The 17,559-nt window shown below is 42.6% G+C and overlaps 1 protein-coding gene across 1 annotated transcript; it reads left to right on the top strand.

Moving 5' to 3' along the window:
• Positions 1-837: 837 nt before the first annotated feature.
• LOC146172353 (suppressor APC domain-containing protein 2) lies at positions 838-17,140 on the top strand. Its single transcript, XM_084585857.1, has 6 exons — positions 838-1,954; positions 2,032-2,153; positions 2,323-2,469; positions 6,175-6,276; positions 8,030-8,134; positions 8,354-17,140. Exons 1-6 carry the CDS (start codon positions 1,063-1,065, stop codon positions 8,477-8,479), a joined length of 1,494 nt encoding a protein of 497 aa, XP_084441983.1. The 5' UTR covers positions 838-1,062; the 3' UTR covers positions 8,480-17,140.
• Positions 17,141-17,559: the final 419 nt, after the last annotated feature.

Genomic DNA, 17,559 nt, shown 5'->3' with positions numbered 1-17,559 from the left:
ACCTCAAAAATAGGACACTAAGAACAGACGTTCTGATTTGATAACGACGTAGGCCGTTTGCTGGCATTGAATCCTCGTCTAATCAGTACTGGAATACCCGCTACAAAACAGAAGCCAGTGGGCAAAGCAACGAACAGCGTTGGTGAGCAAGTCGACGGCGCTGTCAGATTTGTTTCATGGCATTAATGAGGGAATTTCGCAGCACATAAACGCTCTCTCCCAGGTAACACTTAGCTTCGAAGCCAAAGCTTTCGTAATTTAGTTATAATTTTACTGCAGCCATGTAGAGCGCAACCGAATTTCGCTAAAACTATTTGTCCGCTAGCCGCTCCATGCTTCCGCGCCGCGTGTAGCAGACGACGCGCCCGAGAAGGAGCAAGAGTCGACCGCAGCGCCGCTAGTTCTCGCGACCGCCACTTGGGACACTCTCCTCCGCTGGACGAGACGGAGCACATCATTCTCCGTTGCGCGAAACTGTCGCTTCAGCCGACAGAGGACACCACGTTACCGCGCGCACTGGGTTTTGAATCGGCCGAACGCGGACAGCCCAGTGGCGCCTAGAATAGTGGCGCCATCCGCACGACGAAAGCCCGGCTTCGTATGTGGTGGACAATAGTTAGACAGTTAGACGCTGATAGTATTCATAGCAGTTCTACCCTATCCTCTCTCATTTCTCTTACCTTTTTAGTTTTTCTATTTCACCCAGGGCACTGAGCCATGGAGGAAGAAAAAAAAAAACACCCGATACAAAAGGTGCAGCCACAAATTATCATCATCATCATCATCACTCGAATTTTGACCAATCAAAACCGCCGGGAAGTTGCGCAACTGGTAGCGTAGGTAAGGGGGTAAGGGGTGTATCGGTAGGATCGAAGCAATCGAAGCGCTCTGAAGAGAAGTGGGGAGAGTCGATTATATTTATTCATTTATTTTTTCTTTGCAGGGCAGGTGGGGCAGTCATACCGCTGTTGGTGATTCCGCTCCTAGTTCAGTAATCGTGAAATAGTGCTCGATCAGCGGCAGCGGTAACGGCGCTCAGTGACTTCGTCGACGTTCTTAAGCATGACAAGCCCAGCACAGCGACATGTCAAGCCTTCCTTGGATGACCTGCCCAAACGCTTCGTGGTTGCCATGAAGACGTTATTTGATATTATGGATGATCAAAAGGCTGGTCATATCAACCTCAAGGATATTGAAGCGCGGTGGGCCAGCGGTCGTGACGAGGGTACGTCTTCAGTTGTTCCCAACGGTGTAATCGAATCCCTGCAAAAAGTTACTCCACCGAATGGCCAACTAACCTTCGAACGCTTTTGTGCTGGTCTCAAGATTTGCTTGCTTCGTCACCGTGTTTCAAACCATCGCCAACCTGCCCAGCAGGGTGTACTGCAAAGACATCGTAGCGTCATACCGCCCGCACTGCCCCAACCTCTGGGTCAGGTCGCCGAACCAAGGGGAAGGCCTTCTTCCGTACCTCTGCCTGACCGTGTCGAAAGGTCAAGCGGGCAAGGAAACAACTCGAAGCCCTCGGCCAAAGTTTACGGTGGCTCGGACCGGTCCCTTAATAGGTTGTCAGCAGTTCGGCCGCCTTCCAATACTGCTACGGTGCGACCTAATGTAGTGGTTACGCAGCAGCGATCCATAAGTGTTCCACAGCTTCAAAATACGTCTAGCGTTGAGCAGTCCAAACCTTCCGGTGAGCCGCGAAGGGCGCCGATGAACGCTCGTGAGTTGCCGAGCAAGCTGCGCGGTTACCGCAGTGACAACAGGCTGCATCACGGGCCCCAACAAGCTGCTGCCGAGTCAACAGGGATTTTGCGATTCAGCAGGGTGCGCAGCAAAACTCCCGACCCAGGTTCTGAGATGGCCAAGGCCCCTCCATCGCAGGCACAGAGGCGAAATCCGGACGCACAGAAGGAGAACAAGAATCCACAGCACGGTTCTGACGATGCCGCAAGTACGCGCTCATTTTCAGATTTTTGGAATTAAGGACGCCAGAGAGTTTTGTGATTCATAGTGCTTGCTTGCCTGCAGACGCAAGCAAGTCGAAAAATGCGCTACCAAATTCGACGGGCCATGCAGCTCCAGAGCGGAAGTTCCCGAAGAAGAAAGAACCGCGAAGGCACACACTTGGTCATGGAATTGAGTATAACATGGTAATAACATCTCATTGATTTGGTTTTGAGGTTTTTATGTTGGACTTAAGACCTTGCAGTCCACAGTGATGGAAAATAAGATAGAAGTGTTTAGAATAATTTGTGCCTTGAAAGTGTAAATGAGTTACGCTGAACTATGGTGTATAACCCACTTGCTTGGTTCTTGCAGCTGCGCCGCATGAAGCAATTAGAGCATGAAAAGGATGCTCTCCAGCAGGGTCTGCGGGCTACTGAGCGAGCAAGAGAATGGTACCTGCAGCGCATCAGCACTGTTCAGGAAAAAATGCAGCAAGCTGGAAAATGTCATGCAACACCAGTGAGCAGTATATACATTCCATGAATAAGTCAACCCACGTTGGCTTTACTTAATGGGGCTGTAATCGGTGCTCTTCATATAAGTGTTGTTTGATACTTTGCTAAAGGTTGCAAAGTTTCTCATAGTGCATTCTGTTGTAACCTGTCTTTTCAGGAAGCACCATCATTGATAACGGTTAAGCCTGTTGCTTTTGTGTAGGGCCATCTGCAGTGAAAGAGTTGAATGAGTATCTGGAAGGAAAATTTGAACAAATAGAAAACGAAGTCCTCAAATGCACAATTCAGTCTTTGACTGCTGCTTTCCATGTGATGAATTGTTGTGATTAGCATTCTTCTAGCAAACATTCTTTCCCATGTTCATCTTAAAAGGCACTATGGAGACTGATCAATAGATTACCACATTGTAATGGCAAGGATGATGCTACTTCCTCTAAAAGACCTTTTGTGGTTCAGAAAAGGTGCTGTTACCAGCCATTTTCACATGAAATCTGCAGTGTGTCCAGACTACCATTTATGCATGGTTCCCTAAGACTAGGCTACAATGCCATTCACTTCCAGCTGGGGATCAGTTATTTCCGGTTGTGAATCTGGATGAAATGCCAGAAAAATTTCTAAATCCAGTTTTTTAGCAATAAATTCACCTTTACAAGCATCTGCATAGCAAGAAAAAACCACAGAATCAATTTTTACTGGGAACAAGAATTGAATGGAGCTGTCCTATGCCATTAGTGTGATTCTGCACATAGGTTGTCAAACAAGTCATTTTCAACAATGTCCTAAATGAAGTAAATGGTTTAATAGGTCTTAACATGCCAAAGCAACATTGTGAGTTATGAGGCAAAGTGTATTGGAGGGCTTCAGATTAATTTTGGCTTCATAAGTTTACGTGCACTGACATCGTAGTTTGTTGCCATTTTGGCATCTGATTGCATTGGTATATTGCAAATGTTCTATTGATCACTTAGTATTTTATGGTTCTTGCACTGGGGCCAAACTCTCTCTATATACAAGCAGATGCTGCCCCACTTTTCACAAGTCTTGGTCACTCTAAGTGACATTTGAAGCCTTTCTGTAGAGTTACGTTCAAGTTTCACAACCAAAGAGTATCAGTAAACTCGGGTCCTACTTTTCATGTAGCAAAAGTGTAAAGAGCAAATTTTCATTGTTAAATTCATTGTTACAAACAGATTTTGTGTTTAGCACTGCAAATTACTGCATTAAAAAATATTTTCCTATATTAGATCACCTGACAACACTTGAGAGCAATGAAAAAATGCATAGAGTGACATTTCGTAGCACCGTGTCCTTCCTATTATCCTTATTCTAGTGCTGGAAAACTTCTAAGCCCAGCTTTTCTATGCCAGTGTCATTCCCATAACTATGGAAGCAAGATGGCATAGCTGCATTAAGAAAAAAGGGGTGGGCAGGACTACACACTAACCAAGATTTGATGTGTCAGTAGTGGCAGTTAATGGTTTGTATATTTAGTCATAGTTTAGCCACCCATATTGGGAATAGAATTCCCAATGGAATTCACTATTTATTTTTACAATGCCAGCTGAATTGCCCGCTTGACAATGGGAGCCAGTGGTACACCTAACTTCAGTTAGTTGCTGCGATGTGGTGCTACCCGTGAGGTACGAGCTGCTTGCGTCTGGCGCTGGTGTTCCGATGATTGCTCTCTCCTACTCATACACCATGTGCCTGCCAGATTCTTGCTTCATGCCCCTTCTGGTGTAGCTCCCGCTTAAAGGCCCACTGTCCACCCTCCGGTCGAAAATATTTTCTTCCCCGGTGACTGTGAGACTTCGCCCCTGGAACGCAAGGCCGCAAAATGTTTTTGAAAAGAGTAACTAATAACGCAGTTACAGCCACCGCAATCACCCGATTCTATCCTGCCTCTCTCCTTCCGTTCCCTCGTAAAGGTTTTTCACTCTCCTGCCCGAGGTCGTCTAGCCTCCGCAATACAAATTCCCCTTCCTCCTCCGCGTTTGGCGGGAGGTGGGGCGTGGCTCTCCGCGAGCGTGAAAAAAAAAAACGGTCGAGGGAGCGCGCGCCGCTGGATTCAGTCTGGCCGTGGCGAGGGAAAAGCGTGCTGTGAGCGGTAGACACCCATCCTTCTCCCGTCAGTCAGCAAGACGGACCAATGGACGTCGTTCCCGGTACGTACGTCATTATCGGGGCCCGTCGGGCCAGCGCAGGAAGCGGTGAAGCTGGCTTCTCAAAGGAGAGCATGAGGGAGCTTTGAATTGTATTTTCGATGCTTTGCGGCGCGCGTGTCGCTGTAGAATTTTGCACAGACTATCTCCGGTACCTGATCGAAACACTGGGCTCCTTTTCTTAAAAGGGCCTTCCCTGGACAGTGGCCCTTTAATCCGTGACGCGGCGCTTTTTCAAACGCCAATCAGCTGGAGCAGCAGCTCTGCTCTCCGTTTGCAGAGGAGGCTTCGGTGTTTGCTCCGCTTTACTTGACTACAAATGAATCATCTCAGCACAGCAGTTGCAAGAGATGTCAAGCCAATAGCTTAATTGGCAGCCAGGAAGTGCTTTGGCATCAGCTGTAGCGCCATGCATTTGAGAATGGAATTCCTTTTCCGCTTCCTAAAGCGGTCGTAGCTGTAGGTTACCCAGACAGAAAAAAATCTGTCTCCATAATAGTGACAGCTTATCATCACAAAAGTAGAGGTGCAACTTGAAATCTATTGATAACTGGTAGTTCCAAAAAATGTCTTCTCAGGGAAGATTTACCATGCCTTTTTTTTTATTTCATTCTCCTATTTTCCTTAGTAAACTTGACTGAATCAAAAACCAATATAGCTAAACTTATTACTGACTACCTTTGCCTTCTGATTTCATGTTTCTGCCCAGAAGGTTAAGCCGAAAGTTTCAGCCACTACCGAAATGCTCTATCTTGTAGCTAAAAGACATACATGATCCCAAGCCGCCACGCGATGCCAACGCCGCTGCACATCACTATATGCCTCTCTTTAAGACCAGCACTTGCAGCAGCTCAACGATAAACAACCTCATAAACAGCACGCTCCATGGCGCGTCAATACCTGACAGGCAGCCTGATGACCATGAGGGATGCAGAGCGCCACTCCACAAAGAAAGAGAGAATGTTACAAAAAATTGCTTTTCCTGCATTTCATTGTGTGGTGCCGCTAACCTGGTATCTCTCCCACAAAGGTAGAGCATGTGAGAACGCTACTCAACGGGGAAGAGCAAGAAAGGAGGACAGGAGAGGGCCGTGGATGGTCGAATCGGCAGTACTTTGCAGGCATTGTAAAAAATAGAGGAGGCGTTGATACTGCAATGCTGTTCAGCATAGTGATGGTGAATGGAAGGCAATGTAGAGCCTTTATACTGATTGAAAGCAATGCTGGCATCTTACTCTCACTGGTGTCAAGGAAGCCATCAGTTTCCGGAATGCATGGATATAGGATCAGTTGAATCAGTTATTCAACACACTATGAATAGTTAATGTGATGTCATGTGCACAACTTGTCTTGTTCTTTGTATAATTAAACATTCAGACTGAATCCTTGCTGTACTATAAGTATTTGGGTGGGTTCTGAACGTTTCTTCAGAAAAAGAGAAATACTTGAGGTACTTCTCTGCAGTCATTGCAGGCCATGCTGCTTCGCTCCATGCCCAGTGGTTGAATTTTAGCATAGCTTATGTTTCTCTTTTGGTCCTCCAACAGGAGTATTCCATGGATGCCCAGGATGAAAGACTCAGGTTCCAAATAGCAAGAATCTTGGACGCTAATCAGCACCTTAATGCATTGATTGATAGCTCCGACAAGGTCAGTGTGTGGACAACAATGTGATTTTTCCCATTTTGAAATCATGAAGAGCGCTTGTTTTATTGGTGCCATCAGTAAAATACCTTGCTTGCGACTCGTCGTGTAACTTGCTACTTTTCATTTGGTACTGCTGCCCATAGTTCAACAGCTTGCATCTCCTAGCTTGCTTAAGACAACATCCTGTAAGATATTTTTGTCATAATGTGTGTGCTACACTATTGCTAACTATGATAGAAGCACTGCCTGCGACAGCTCAGCAGGCTTTCTTCTGAAGGTGGTGTGCACCCGCTTTCTGTATTTTTGCTTGAGCCTTGCACAGTGTGTCATGAACAAAGCTGTAATTGCAGCTGCCAGGAGTGGCACAGGCAGCACTTCTTTTGTTCAAGAGAGCTGTGCGTGAAAAGAGCATTGTACACTTCTGCTGCCTTCTTGTGTCATTGTTAATGTAAACAAGGGTCGCGAGTGCGCTTACTGGGTTAAATAGGCAGGTGTGAATGAGCACTGAGGTTTTCCATTTGCCAGTGGTGCATTTTGGTGTGTGAACCGTAAGTGTTCAGTGTAAAAAGCACCAGTTGCACAGGTAAACTGAAAGTCTCAGTGTTTTTCTACCTCTGCCAGTAAGCCTAGTGAAACAAGAAGCCATGAGAAAGGTACCCCGTTATTTCCATGCACAGTTATATTGAGTAAAAGTGCTGCCTCTGCCATCCTGAAATGCTCCAGTTATGCCCATTGATGGCAGGGTTAATGAAAAATGTGTATTCCATTAAGATTCATTGGTTATGTATATGTAGTAGAAGGCATGTAAAAAGCCACTAAAGCTTAACCTCTTCTGGTCTGAATTTAGTGTGCCACATAAATAAGTTGTTCTAAAAGCCACCGCTTCGTGTGTTCACTCTGGAGTTGTGCATAGAAAAATGACAGAATATTTTGGACCAATTTTAAATGGAATTGGAGTTGTGACTGCATCACAAATGGGCAAAAATATCAACCTTTTTTATTTAGTGACATTCAGTATTCGAATTCTTGTGGAAGGAGATAAAACAGTTTTTGATTATACAAGGAAAAATTTTTCACTTTATACACAAGGAGACCACCTGACATTTGTAACCTAGCATTTTGTAGGTTAAAGTGCTGGTAGTGCTTCATTTGTAAGAACACTTTTGGCATCACTTCTTTACCTCGGTGATCACATTTGACTGTTTCACTCGAACGCCCTATTTTGTGTGTTTGCAATTGCCTTTGAAAGAATTTAACTGTAATCCAGTGCATTTTCTAAAATGCTTGCTCGAACCCCATGGCACAACATCTTGCATCTTTTCATGTGTGCACAGGCTTGTTTCTTACCTCTTTGCACTTGTTTTAGTAATTGGTATAATTAGATAGCAGTTGTTGTTTTCCCATCTCTTTTCATTCCAGTCATCTTGACACATTTAACAGGAATCATTATGCATCTTCCTTTGCTTTGGATGTCAAGTTGTGCTGCTTTTGTTTGTTCGCTTTGAATTGGCAAGTTTACAGTGTCCTGAGCTGGTCAGGTTTAATTCAGTGCTGGCTTTTTTGCACTCTTTCTCAAACATCACTATGCTGCTGTACCACGGTGAGATTATACTAATGTGACTGATGTAACTCGCATCTGAGAATCCTGTTGAGTACAAGCATTAGCTTCATATGTCTGCTCTAACAATAGTTCATGCTGTTACTTCTGCTCAAGTTGATGCTTTCTTTTTCTTTCTTTTTTTTTTCTTTTTTACAGGGCTTTCCAACACACATGAATTTGGCTGTTCAGCCGCCATCATATGAAGTTCATCAAAACTCCATCGTTCAGCGGTTGAAAGAACAAAACCACCTGTTAACTGAGGTATACATAAGAGAAATCTGGAACAATACAAATGCAAAGCTTCGAAGGCAAATTTCACTAAACTATACTCTTTACTCATTAGAAGACTGTGGCTTCTACTGACTTTTGTTGTAACATTCTCTCAGTGTGGAGTATCATATGTGCCAAACTGCATCTTCATTCGTTCTCTAAAGGTGTTTCACTTCAAAATGCTTTTTGTTGTTGTTTGTTTGGTTTCAGGAAGTGAGCCAGAAAAGTGAAGTGATTGCTCAGCTGGAAAGGGAAAAAGCAACGCTTATACGGGAGCTGTTCCAGGCTCGATCACAGCACAGAACTGTTGCAGCTGATGAGACAACGCTCATGTGAATCCATTTCTTTCACCACAACCTCATTACTCAAACTGGAGTTCAGATTCTTAAAAATCATGTTAAACTAAAAGATATAGTGCTGCTCAGAGATGACTGTCATGGTGAAATGTTACTACTCTACCAAGATGCAACTGCTCATTTGAAAAACCCAAGCATCATTCAACACTTCACTATTTGTGACATCGGGAAGGGTAGTAACTCAAACACACCACATATTTTATCTCTACTTTGTACTGCAATTTGCAGTTTACAATAGCTAGCCACAGTGGAAGTAGAGGGTATTAGTAGGAAAAAAAAAAGCTTTAAAGTTTTTTTTATTTTATTTTATTATTTTGACTTTTTTTGTATGTGTGAGTACAATGTTTATGCCAAAGTGACCTCAGTGTCGCTTGGTCTAGAAACCGGTATACTCTAAAAAAAAAACAAAAAAAAAACATTAAAATGGAATATATGTTGCGCTTTTTATTTTTAAACTGCACTGGAAAGTCACCCTCCTCTGTATTGTATAACCACTGGCAGGTTGGATTCTTGCAGCAATGAGTGGCTGAAACCAATAGCCTTCATCACTATCCCTGTCACTAGCAACACTGCAGAGATGCTAAATAAATGGCTAAATAAGTGACGTAAATGTTGAGTATAAAACCTTTGTTTTGAAACAATGCAACGTCTATGTTGCCAACTGTTTTCGGCTGGGTGTCATCGGCATGGAAATGTTTCCCTATTGCTAGTATTTTTGGAAATGCAGCATGAGCAACGTGTTTTACAGTGCACTGTAGGACGTGGGCAGTGAAAAGCAGTAGCCATCTAACTCTAGTTTGGATGACTCCATGTAACGCTCGCATACTTCATGGCCTATTGGCATGTATTGTGCATGCGAGCATTATTTGAATGCAAATTAAATAGTGTCGTACCTGCGAAGCCAGTTGAGTTGCATTTGTTTCGATGTGAGGTGGCCTTTCGGTATTTTTGCTGTTCAGTGATTTTTCTTTTTTTTTTTTTTTTTTTTTAAGGACTGATAAGTTAGGGAGGTTGACCTATTGTCCAGATTTTGCGGTATGCATACAAGAATTTCGGGCAAGTTTTTTCTGTTCTGGTTATTTTTGCGAGGGCTGCCATGTCAAGGTCAAGTACAAACAAAAGTCTTGTTGTTATGCTCCTAAAATAACACTTGAATCGGACCTTAGATTCAGTAGGCATCTAAGGTGTTTTCAAGGTATGAGTCTAAGCCTATGGTAAACAAAGTGAAATAATATTGGAGGGATACTCGGGAGAAAATTTTGAATTTCCTTGTATCATCATGTTGCCACATTCTAATCGCAAATACTTTGCTTTCACTGAAAATTGAGCTTTTAGGTAAAAAGGCTGGAAAAAAAAAAAGAATGAAATACAGGTGCTGCGGTCAATAGCCAATTGTATAAGTATGCTGCATGCATCAGCACAGATTTGGGGCCATAGATTTTAGAGGCTGGGCTACACCACTATTCACTTCCAAGTTGGTGAAAATTTTTTAATGCAATTTTCTCTACGTTAAATGTGTCTCTTGCTGCTGGATAAATATCGGTATACTTAGAAATATTAAGAAGGAGTCATAGAATTTGCTGAGAACAAAAATTTTGTGGAACTGTCTTCAGGTCCTTTTAAATGGGCTAGCAATATAAGCGGTAGCAGAATTATTGGGGCAACTCTCTCACTTGTATGCACCAACTGCACCACCTATTTACCTAATTCTCCCTGGAGTAAAATTATTATAGCATTCTTGGAGATCATCAAGGAAAATAGGGGTTCAGTAAAGCTTTCTCTTGGCCTAGTTGGTAGATTTTGCACATTTTGGCGAAGCCTGAAGTGCAAAAAAGGAAAACAGGGACGTGAGAGACACACAGGACACAGCGCTAACTTGCAACTACATTTTATTCATGGCGTAGAAGCATACATATATACAGCAGATAGTGCATCAAAAAACAAAGAAAGAGAGATGACACTCATCGCATGCACATGCCATTACCATCGAGAAACGCGATTTCTTTTTCCGAGAGACTAATCGATGGAGTACTAACACAATCGGCTGCTTTCTTGCGAATCGTGTGCCTCGATTATTTCACGCGTGTATTTATCTTTGCTCTTTGCCTCCACAGTGCACTCTCTGAACAATGGCTTGTAAGTTTTACTAGGGCAACCATGACAATGTTCGGACAGGTTACCATTCCTTGGTTGGGCCACATTACGCTTGTGTTCTTTCTGCAAGTCTTTCATTTAAAGGAATACAGTATACCACCCCTTGTACACACTCTACAAACTTATAGACTTTATGCAAAATTGCTGCCATCTATCGGACTTTCAGCGAACCAAGCTATGCGACGCCATGTTGAAGGGTTGAGTGCGTCGGCTGCACTTACTGCTGCTGCCGTCGCGCTACGTCTGGTTTGTGCTGTGATTTCCGTGTTATTTGTTTGCATTCAGAGGAAAAAAATGAGGGAATAATAGATTATTCACTTGTCCACGCTGCCTACATTCCAATTTTACTTCGTGAAGCGATACTGCACTGCCAAAACTTCTTGTGAACGGCGGCATCAGCGTAGCTACAAAGAAAGCCTTTGTTGCTGCCCCGGCGCATTCCTTGATATACTGCTTAAATACGCGTCCATGAAAGTGCAAAACATATTGATATTGCTTCGGGATGTAAAACATGTCTGCGGTGTCATTATGCTGCGTCAGCCTCCACAGGATGTTTTCGAGTCCAGCACGGGCAAGGCTCAACTTATTACTGCGCCCAGCACTTGGCCATGATCATTGTCATTCCGTATAGTATGTTGTACGTACGTATACACGAAGTAACAAATTAGGACTGATGCCTAATAATCATGTACTGCACTCCGATGGACCTTCACAATTCCCAGTACAGTGCACGCACTACTGTTCCCATCCTCTGTCTGAACGTTTAGCCACTAATGTATCTCGTTAGCGTGTAAACAACCATATAGCAAATCCCATTCTATATGTTATTGGCTAAAACTCCCAACCACGTGAATTTGTCGGCGAAACACGACAGCTCAACGCCGTGATTTCGTGCGTGCTGATCCTCCTCAGATATGTAGCTCCTGTTGCCGTCCCATCGTGATTCTATTTCGTGAAAATCGATATATTAGCAGATACCGCTGCCTGCGTATAGTCACATCGCAGAGGTCTGCCTTATACCCACACGCAATTTAAGCTCCTTCGTGGACGCGTATTCGAGCAGTGCTATGTGCAATGCGCAGTTATTGCAGCAAAGTCATTCTCCTCTCCAATGCTGCATTTTTTTCTTTTCTATCCGTAATTCTTGACGGAATTGAAATATTCATAGTCATAGAACCGGTGCTACGGTGCTAAGTGGAACGGTGGTGGTGTCTTTTTACAGTAGCAGGGTGTCTGCATAAGGTCTTGTATAGCACCGCTTCTTAGCAATTTATTTTTAGCCCACTGTGACAGGTTGATTGCCACCCATCTACAAGATTTTAAGGTTTTAAAGGTATTTCGTTACGTGGATGATTTTTTAATTTTTATTGACAATAGCCTAGCTTGCGTTGGACGGGACCTTACATCTCTTTTAAACATTTTCAGCCGGCATTTTCGTCCACTTGAGATAACCCCGGAGCTACCATCTGACAACAAATTGCAGTTTTTAGACCTAGTGCTAACATTATCTGACACCCACGTAAGCTGGTATTACCACCCTAGGGCTAACAAACCCCTCTTGTCTTATTCATCATCCCATACAAAGCTTGTAAAAAGGGCAATAGTCAATATGAGCTTTAATAGCGCCATGAAAAAATAATGTCTTCTCTTGATACCCATCAACCTTAGCGAGCAGGCCAGTTGCCTTTCTGCTGCTGGTTATCCCGCTCGTTTCGGTGGCAGAAATTTTGCTGAAGAAATGTCGAAGAATCAGGTCCAAGAAGCCCGCCAAATGTAGAAAGACAGCAGTGATTCCGTATATGCACAGAATTTCGCATAGACTCGAGGGTGGCAAAAAGGGCAAGTGCGAGATTGGTTTTCTCTGCCCAAGGAAAGCTGTCGAAATTATCAAGAATCACAAATCCGGTTCCAAGCCGCCCAAAGGGATGCATCAGAAAGCATAGAAATAATTTTGTAGAGTGTGTACAAGGGGTGGTATACTGTATTCCTTTAAATGAAAGACTTGCAGAAAGAACACAAGCGTAATGTGGCCCAACCAAGGAATGGTAGCCTGTCCGAACATTGTCATGGTTGCCCTAGTAAAACTTACAAGCCATTGTTCAGAGAGTGCACTGTGGAGGCAAAGAGCAAAGATAAATACACGCGTGAAATAATCGAGGCACACGATTCGCAAGAAAGCAGCTGATTGTGTTAGTACTCCATCGATTAGTCTGTCGGAAAAAGAAATTGCGTTTCTTGATGGTAATGGCATGTGCATGCGATGAGTGTCATCTCTCTTTGTTTTTTGATGCACTATCTTCTGTATATATGTATGCTTCTGCGCCATCAATAAAATGTAGTTGCAAGTTAGCGCTATGTCCTGTGTGTCTCTCATGTCCCTGTCTTCCTTTTTTGCGCTTCAGGCTTTGCCAGGAATGTGCAAAGTAGGGGTGTTTCTTGTGTTTTAATTCACTGGGTGTTAATGCATAAAAATCAGACTTTGATTGCTGGGTATATGGGGAAAGGCTGTCGGAACATTATTATTTTTAAATGACTCATGTAGCAATGCTGTTTCCAGCATACAAATAGCTTTATTTGCTCAGGCTTTATGCATGTGATAAACGCAGGAAGCACTATCTTTGCCATTATTGGCGGCGCTTGTTAATGGCTGTTACTGTGGTGCCTCTCTCGTGCAGTCGAATTTTTGCACCTTCTGAAATCGGGTTGACTCAAGACTTCAGTGTACTCGGGAAACAAGTCCGTTTCGAAATGAAATCTGTCATGTTACGGAAAAATCTAAATTTCTCTGGAAATTTTTCAAAGGCACCATCCATGACCTTGTTAAATTGCAAAGCATTGGTAGTAGTGCAGTTACCTGACTAGGGCATGGAGGAGGAAGACGCAGATATGTCAGAGTGTCGGCAGAGACTACATATTGACTACGGTGCTTAATGCAGGAATTGCAGAAAATGCTGCTGGGAAAAGGCTTCAGGCGAGAGGCATATCTGCAGATAGTGTTGGATTGGGAAGAAATAGACATAGGAGTTAATTGACAAAACACACAGACAGCATTCTTCGATTTGCTATTGCCGTCCTGCTAGGTAACTCGGGATGAATTAACTGTGCATGCTACAGACAGCAGCCTGATTAGGCAAAACATAACTGAAGGCTTGAAGCAAAAGGAAACTGCTCCAAATTACATTTACCCTGCTTCAGAATGCCCATGACATTGCCACCACCACTTGTGAGAAGGACTAGATTTTTACAGCTCTAGTATGTGAGAGACCTTCTTTGGGACAGGCAAGGTTGGCATAGTATGTTATGACAAAGAACTCTTGCGACAGGGCCTTCGCTTGGGTACTGCTATCACTGTCACTACTTTGCCCTGAGAAAGGCCAAAATGTTGGCTTGCACTTCTCACAAGTGCAGTCGAAGGCACGTTGCTGTTCAGAAGTTCTCTTTCATTCTGCGAACTGGAAGCATACACAATGCAGATCACTAGTAAACTGTGCAGCATTCTGTTAAATTACAAACTCTGTTGAAAAGTCTACGACATTATGGAACTTGTGTTCTGTGCAAATTCATTTTATCATATGAAGGTTGCATAAAAAGTCTCATCTCCCCCAAGTTATGTTGTTTTTAAGCCTGCCATTGGGAAGCCGTGCAGGTTGAATGATAAAAGGTTGCAGGATCAGCAAGCTATTTGGGAAGTTCTATCAGACAGCTTACTGAACTGTGTTTTGTAAAGCACGAGTGATGAATCACCCAGCTCTAGTTTTTTTATTTTCGGAACTTTACTTTTGCAAGTTGCAGTAAACACTGGTGTAAATCTGATCGAACTGTAAGTGCCTTATCTGCCACACTCTGAGCGCTTGTTCATTGTGGCAGTAAAACAGTATTTTCACAAGCACATTGTATAATTCTGTCCTTTGATCATGCACATGATATTGTATTTATTTGCAACATTGTATTAACACTGATATATTCTGCACTGTCATTATCACTCATGCAGGCTACCTTCCGTAATCACAAAGGTTGTACTACTGCTAAAAAATATCTGATAAATTGGTTTCTGAACAAATGAAGCATTACCACGCACTGGAATGTAGCCCACTTGTAACACACATTTCTGAAGCATGCAGAAAGTACATTCTAATTTGATGGAGGAAAAGCGTGATACACAATATTTACTGGATATTTAACTAGTTTACAGAGGGTTCTACAATGTTCAGTGCTATGCTTGCTACATTTAAGTCTGCTTGCTGTGTACTAATGTATTTTATGCTCCATTATTGGCTGCTTCCTTTCACAGTGTGTGCTGTTGTCTGCTGTTAATTTCAGCATGAAATCACAATGGAGGGTTTTTATAAATCAGTAAAAAATGTTCCTTGTTTGCACAGAACACAGTGTGAGGTACACGGGTTATAACACATTTAGTGAAAATTGGTAATGATTATATTGTGAACATTGGTAGTATTAATATTAATACTGCTGCTTGTAATGCTTGTAGAGTTATAGTTTTAAGAAATGGATGCAGTTTTGCTGATAAAGTCTAGGATGCTTGATTTACCACACTCGGTTATATTTTACTAACAAGCAGTAGGTGATCTGATAAGAGAAGTAATCCTCTGTGAGCCACATTTGCTATTTCAATTAGTCACATTTATATGCTTAGAAGTTTTTTTCTGAATGGCTGTTCAGGTCATGAACGACACTGTGCACTGCAAAATGTTGCAAAATTTTGGCTTGAAAAATGCTCTGTTTTGTTTATTTAACCCTTCTATTGTGTTTTATTCCTGAGGTGCAATCGATATTGAGACATTGTTATTGAAAGTTGGAATCTGCTCTTTGTTTATAACATCTTCATGCATGAATATTAATGTGTGTGTGCGTGCGTGAGAGAGAGGGCATAAGGAATAAGCCTGGTTTACAGTGCTGGGTAAGCATTACAAAACCATGTCTCATGCTGTGTGCTGTTGTGGATTGCATGGATGCTAGGAGCTCATATCACTGCCCAAAGGGTTTTTGTACCTGTGTCATAGATTTCCTAAATATAGAAGGCTGTAGGTGACTTGAGTGCAAGCACAGTGCACTTGGTAAATAAAAAGGCCCGTGGGAGTATGTAACGGATGAATGCACTGTGGCATCTGCCTTGGTGTTGTGTGTTAGATCGCATATGTTCCTCATCTGTTTTGAACTGTTGCTATCATTCTTGCTTCTAAGATGGTCCACCTCTCTTCCTTCATCTAGTACATAGTTCACATAGCATCGAAACTATTCAGGCTCAGTGAACTATGTTAACAGTGGTAACATTGCTTTGGGGGAGTGCTAAGAAAAGATGAGGGTTGGCAAATATTCGCTCCCCCATTAAAATTTAGCTTGCCACCCTGTTGTAGGCTAGTACTGCATATATTAATATTTCCCTTCATCTTTTATTTCATCATTTGCATCGGGTCTGCAGCCCTAGGTTAATCTCATCGGTGCAAGTTTTGCAGCGTTACGATTATAAATTATCCAGTGTTACCGAAAATTGTAGACAGATTTAAATCGAGTTTGGTGAGCCCTGATGTCAATCTCATCATGCCATAATGCTGCAACATACAGGGTTTGTCAAAAGTTCCAAGCTGCAGGGTCTGGTTCTCAGCAGTATGTTCTAGCACTTGAGATGCCTGTGAAGCGTCCAATGTCCTCAGAAATAAAAATGATACCTCTTCTATTCAGTAAAGATATTTTCATGTTCATTGGCATCATAAACGTTTCAATACATGGCTCAAAAGCAGATCCTACGGTCTGAGAATTACACTGAATGAGTGTGTGGTGAGAATTGCTTGTACTCAAAATTTGCAAAGAAATGAAAGCTCTTCAGAGAAATGAAAGCTGTGAAGAGAGCAGCATGGAATAGAGAGAAAGGTCTCTAAAAACAAGAGAAACTGGGTTTGTGTGGTACACTTGGTGATAAGAACAGATAATGGATGATTTAGGGTGACAGAGTAATGTGTAACAGGAGATGACAGCCAAATGAAGGGATGACGGGAAACTTGTGAAGATGGGGTGGTTACTGCTTGCACAAAACTTGAATGATAGAGGATCTCCGGGAGAGGTGTTCACCCTGCAGTAAGTGTAACCAGGTTGGTTGTGACGATAGTGATGAAAGCACTGCCTAAACTGAAATGGTTACTGAAGAGCAAAGTGACATTGCATGATACCGCAGAGAGCATGCAGCAAGCTGGACTTGACGAGCAGTTGAGGTCCTGTTAAATGTCTAGTATGAGGCCATTGAATGAGTAAGCTGTAGCACTGAATGTGCAAATGTTATTAGGCTGCAACATTCAGATGAGTTCTCCCTGTTAGCCGAGCTAATCTCTAAACCTCTGCCTCTGCAAGCATCAGTGCACTAATATAGTGGCACTAAGTACTGGATAACTGGTGTGTTACATTCGTCACATTATCGTGGTGGTCAAGCCATGAGCATGTTGCAAAAACGAAAATAAAATGATTGTCTTCTTGACCTGCAGTTTAGTACTGCTGGATAAAACAAGTATGCCTATAAAAGATATTTCCCTTATTGCTTTTTTCTTTTGTTTAATAGCTGGCATCTTTCTGTGCTGTGACCCCATAAAAATTTCATACTTTTCTACAGCATAAGAGAGAGGCTGGTGCGATCCCCACCGAAGTTTAGAGCTCCGATTTTTTTTTTTTTTTTCTGAAATATCTTTTTTCAAAATAGTTTCGTTTTTATAGTTAAACTTTGGAAATAAAATTTTGTTGCTTTGAAAATTATGCATGAAATGAAAAAGGTTCCGTTTTAAGCATGGTTATTTAATATGTAGTATGGTGTAGTGATTATATAAGGAGTACCAGAGGTGGACCATGCTTGGAAATTTCTGGAAAAACTTATATAGGATAGCATAAGAGTTTATTTCTAAT

Source organism: Amblyomma maculatum, unplaced genomic scaffold (assembly GCF_055883805.1).
Source record: "Amblyomma maculatum isolate TAMU_Amacu unplaced genomic scaffold, ASM5588380v1 scaffold_13, whole genome shotgun sequence".
NCBI lineage: Eukaryota > Metazoa > Arthropoda > Arachnida > Ixodida > Ixodidae > Amblyomma > Amblyomma maculatum.
This window is presented reverse-complemented; position numbering and strand designations above follow the sequence as displayed.

Bases quoted from the DNA above. Each gene is read 5' to 3' on its own strand.
- LOC146172353 (XM_084585857.1), top strand. From the start codon at position 1,063: ATGACAAGCCCAGCACAGCGACATGTCAAGCCTTCCTTGGATGACCTG. The intron at 1,955-2,031 runs GTACGCGCTCAT...GCTTGCCTGCAG, and splicing joins CGGTTCTGACGATGCCGCAA to ACGCAAGCAAGTCGAAAAAT. The intron at 2,154-2,322 runs GTAATAACATCT...TGGTTCTTGCAG, and splicing joins ATGGAATTGAGTATAACATG to CTGCGCCGCATGAAGCAATT.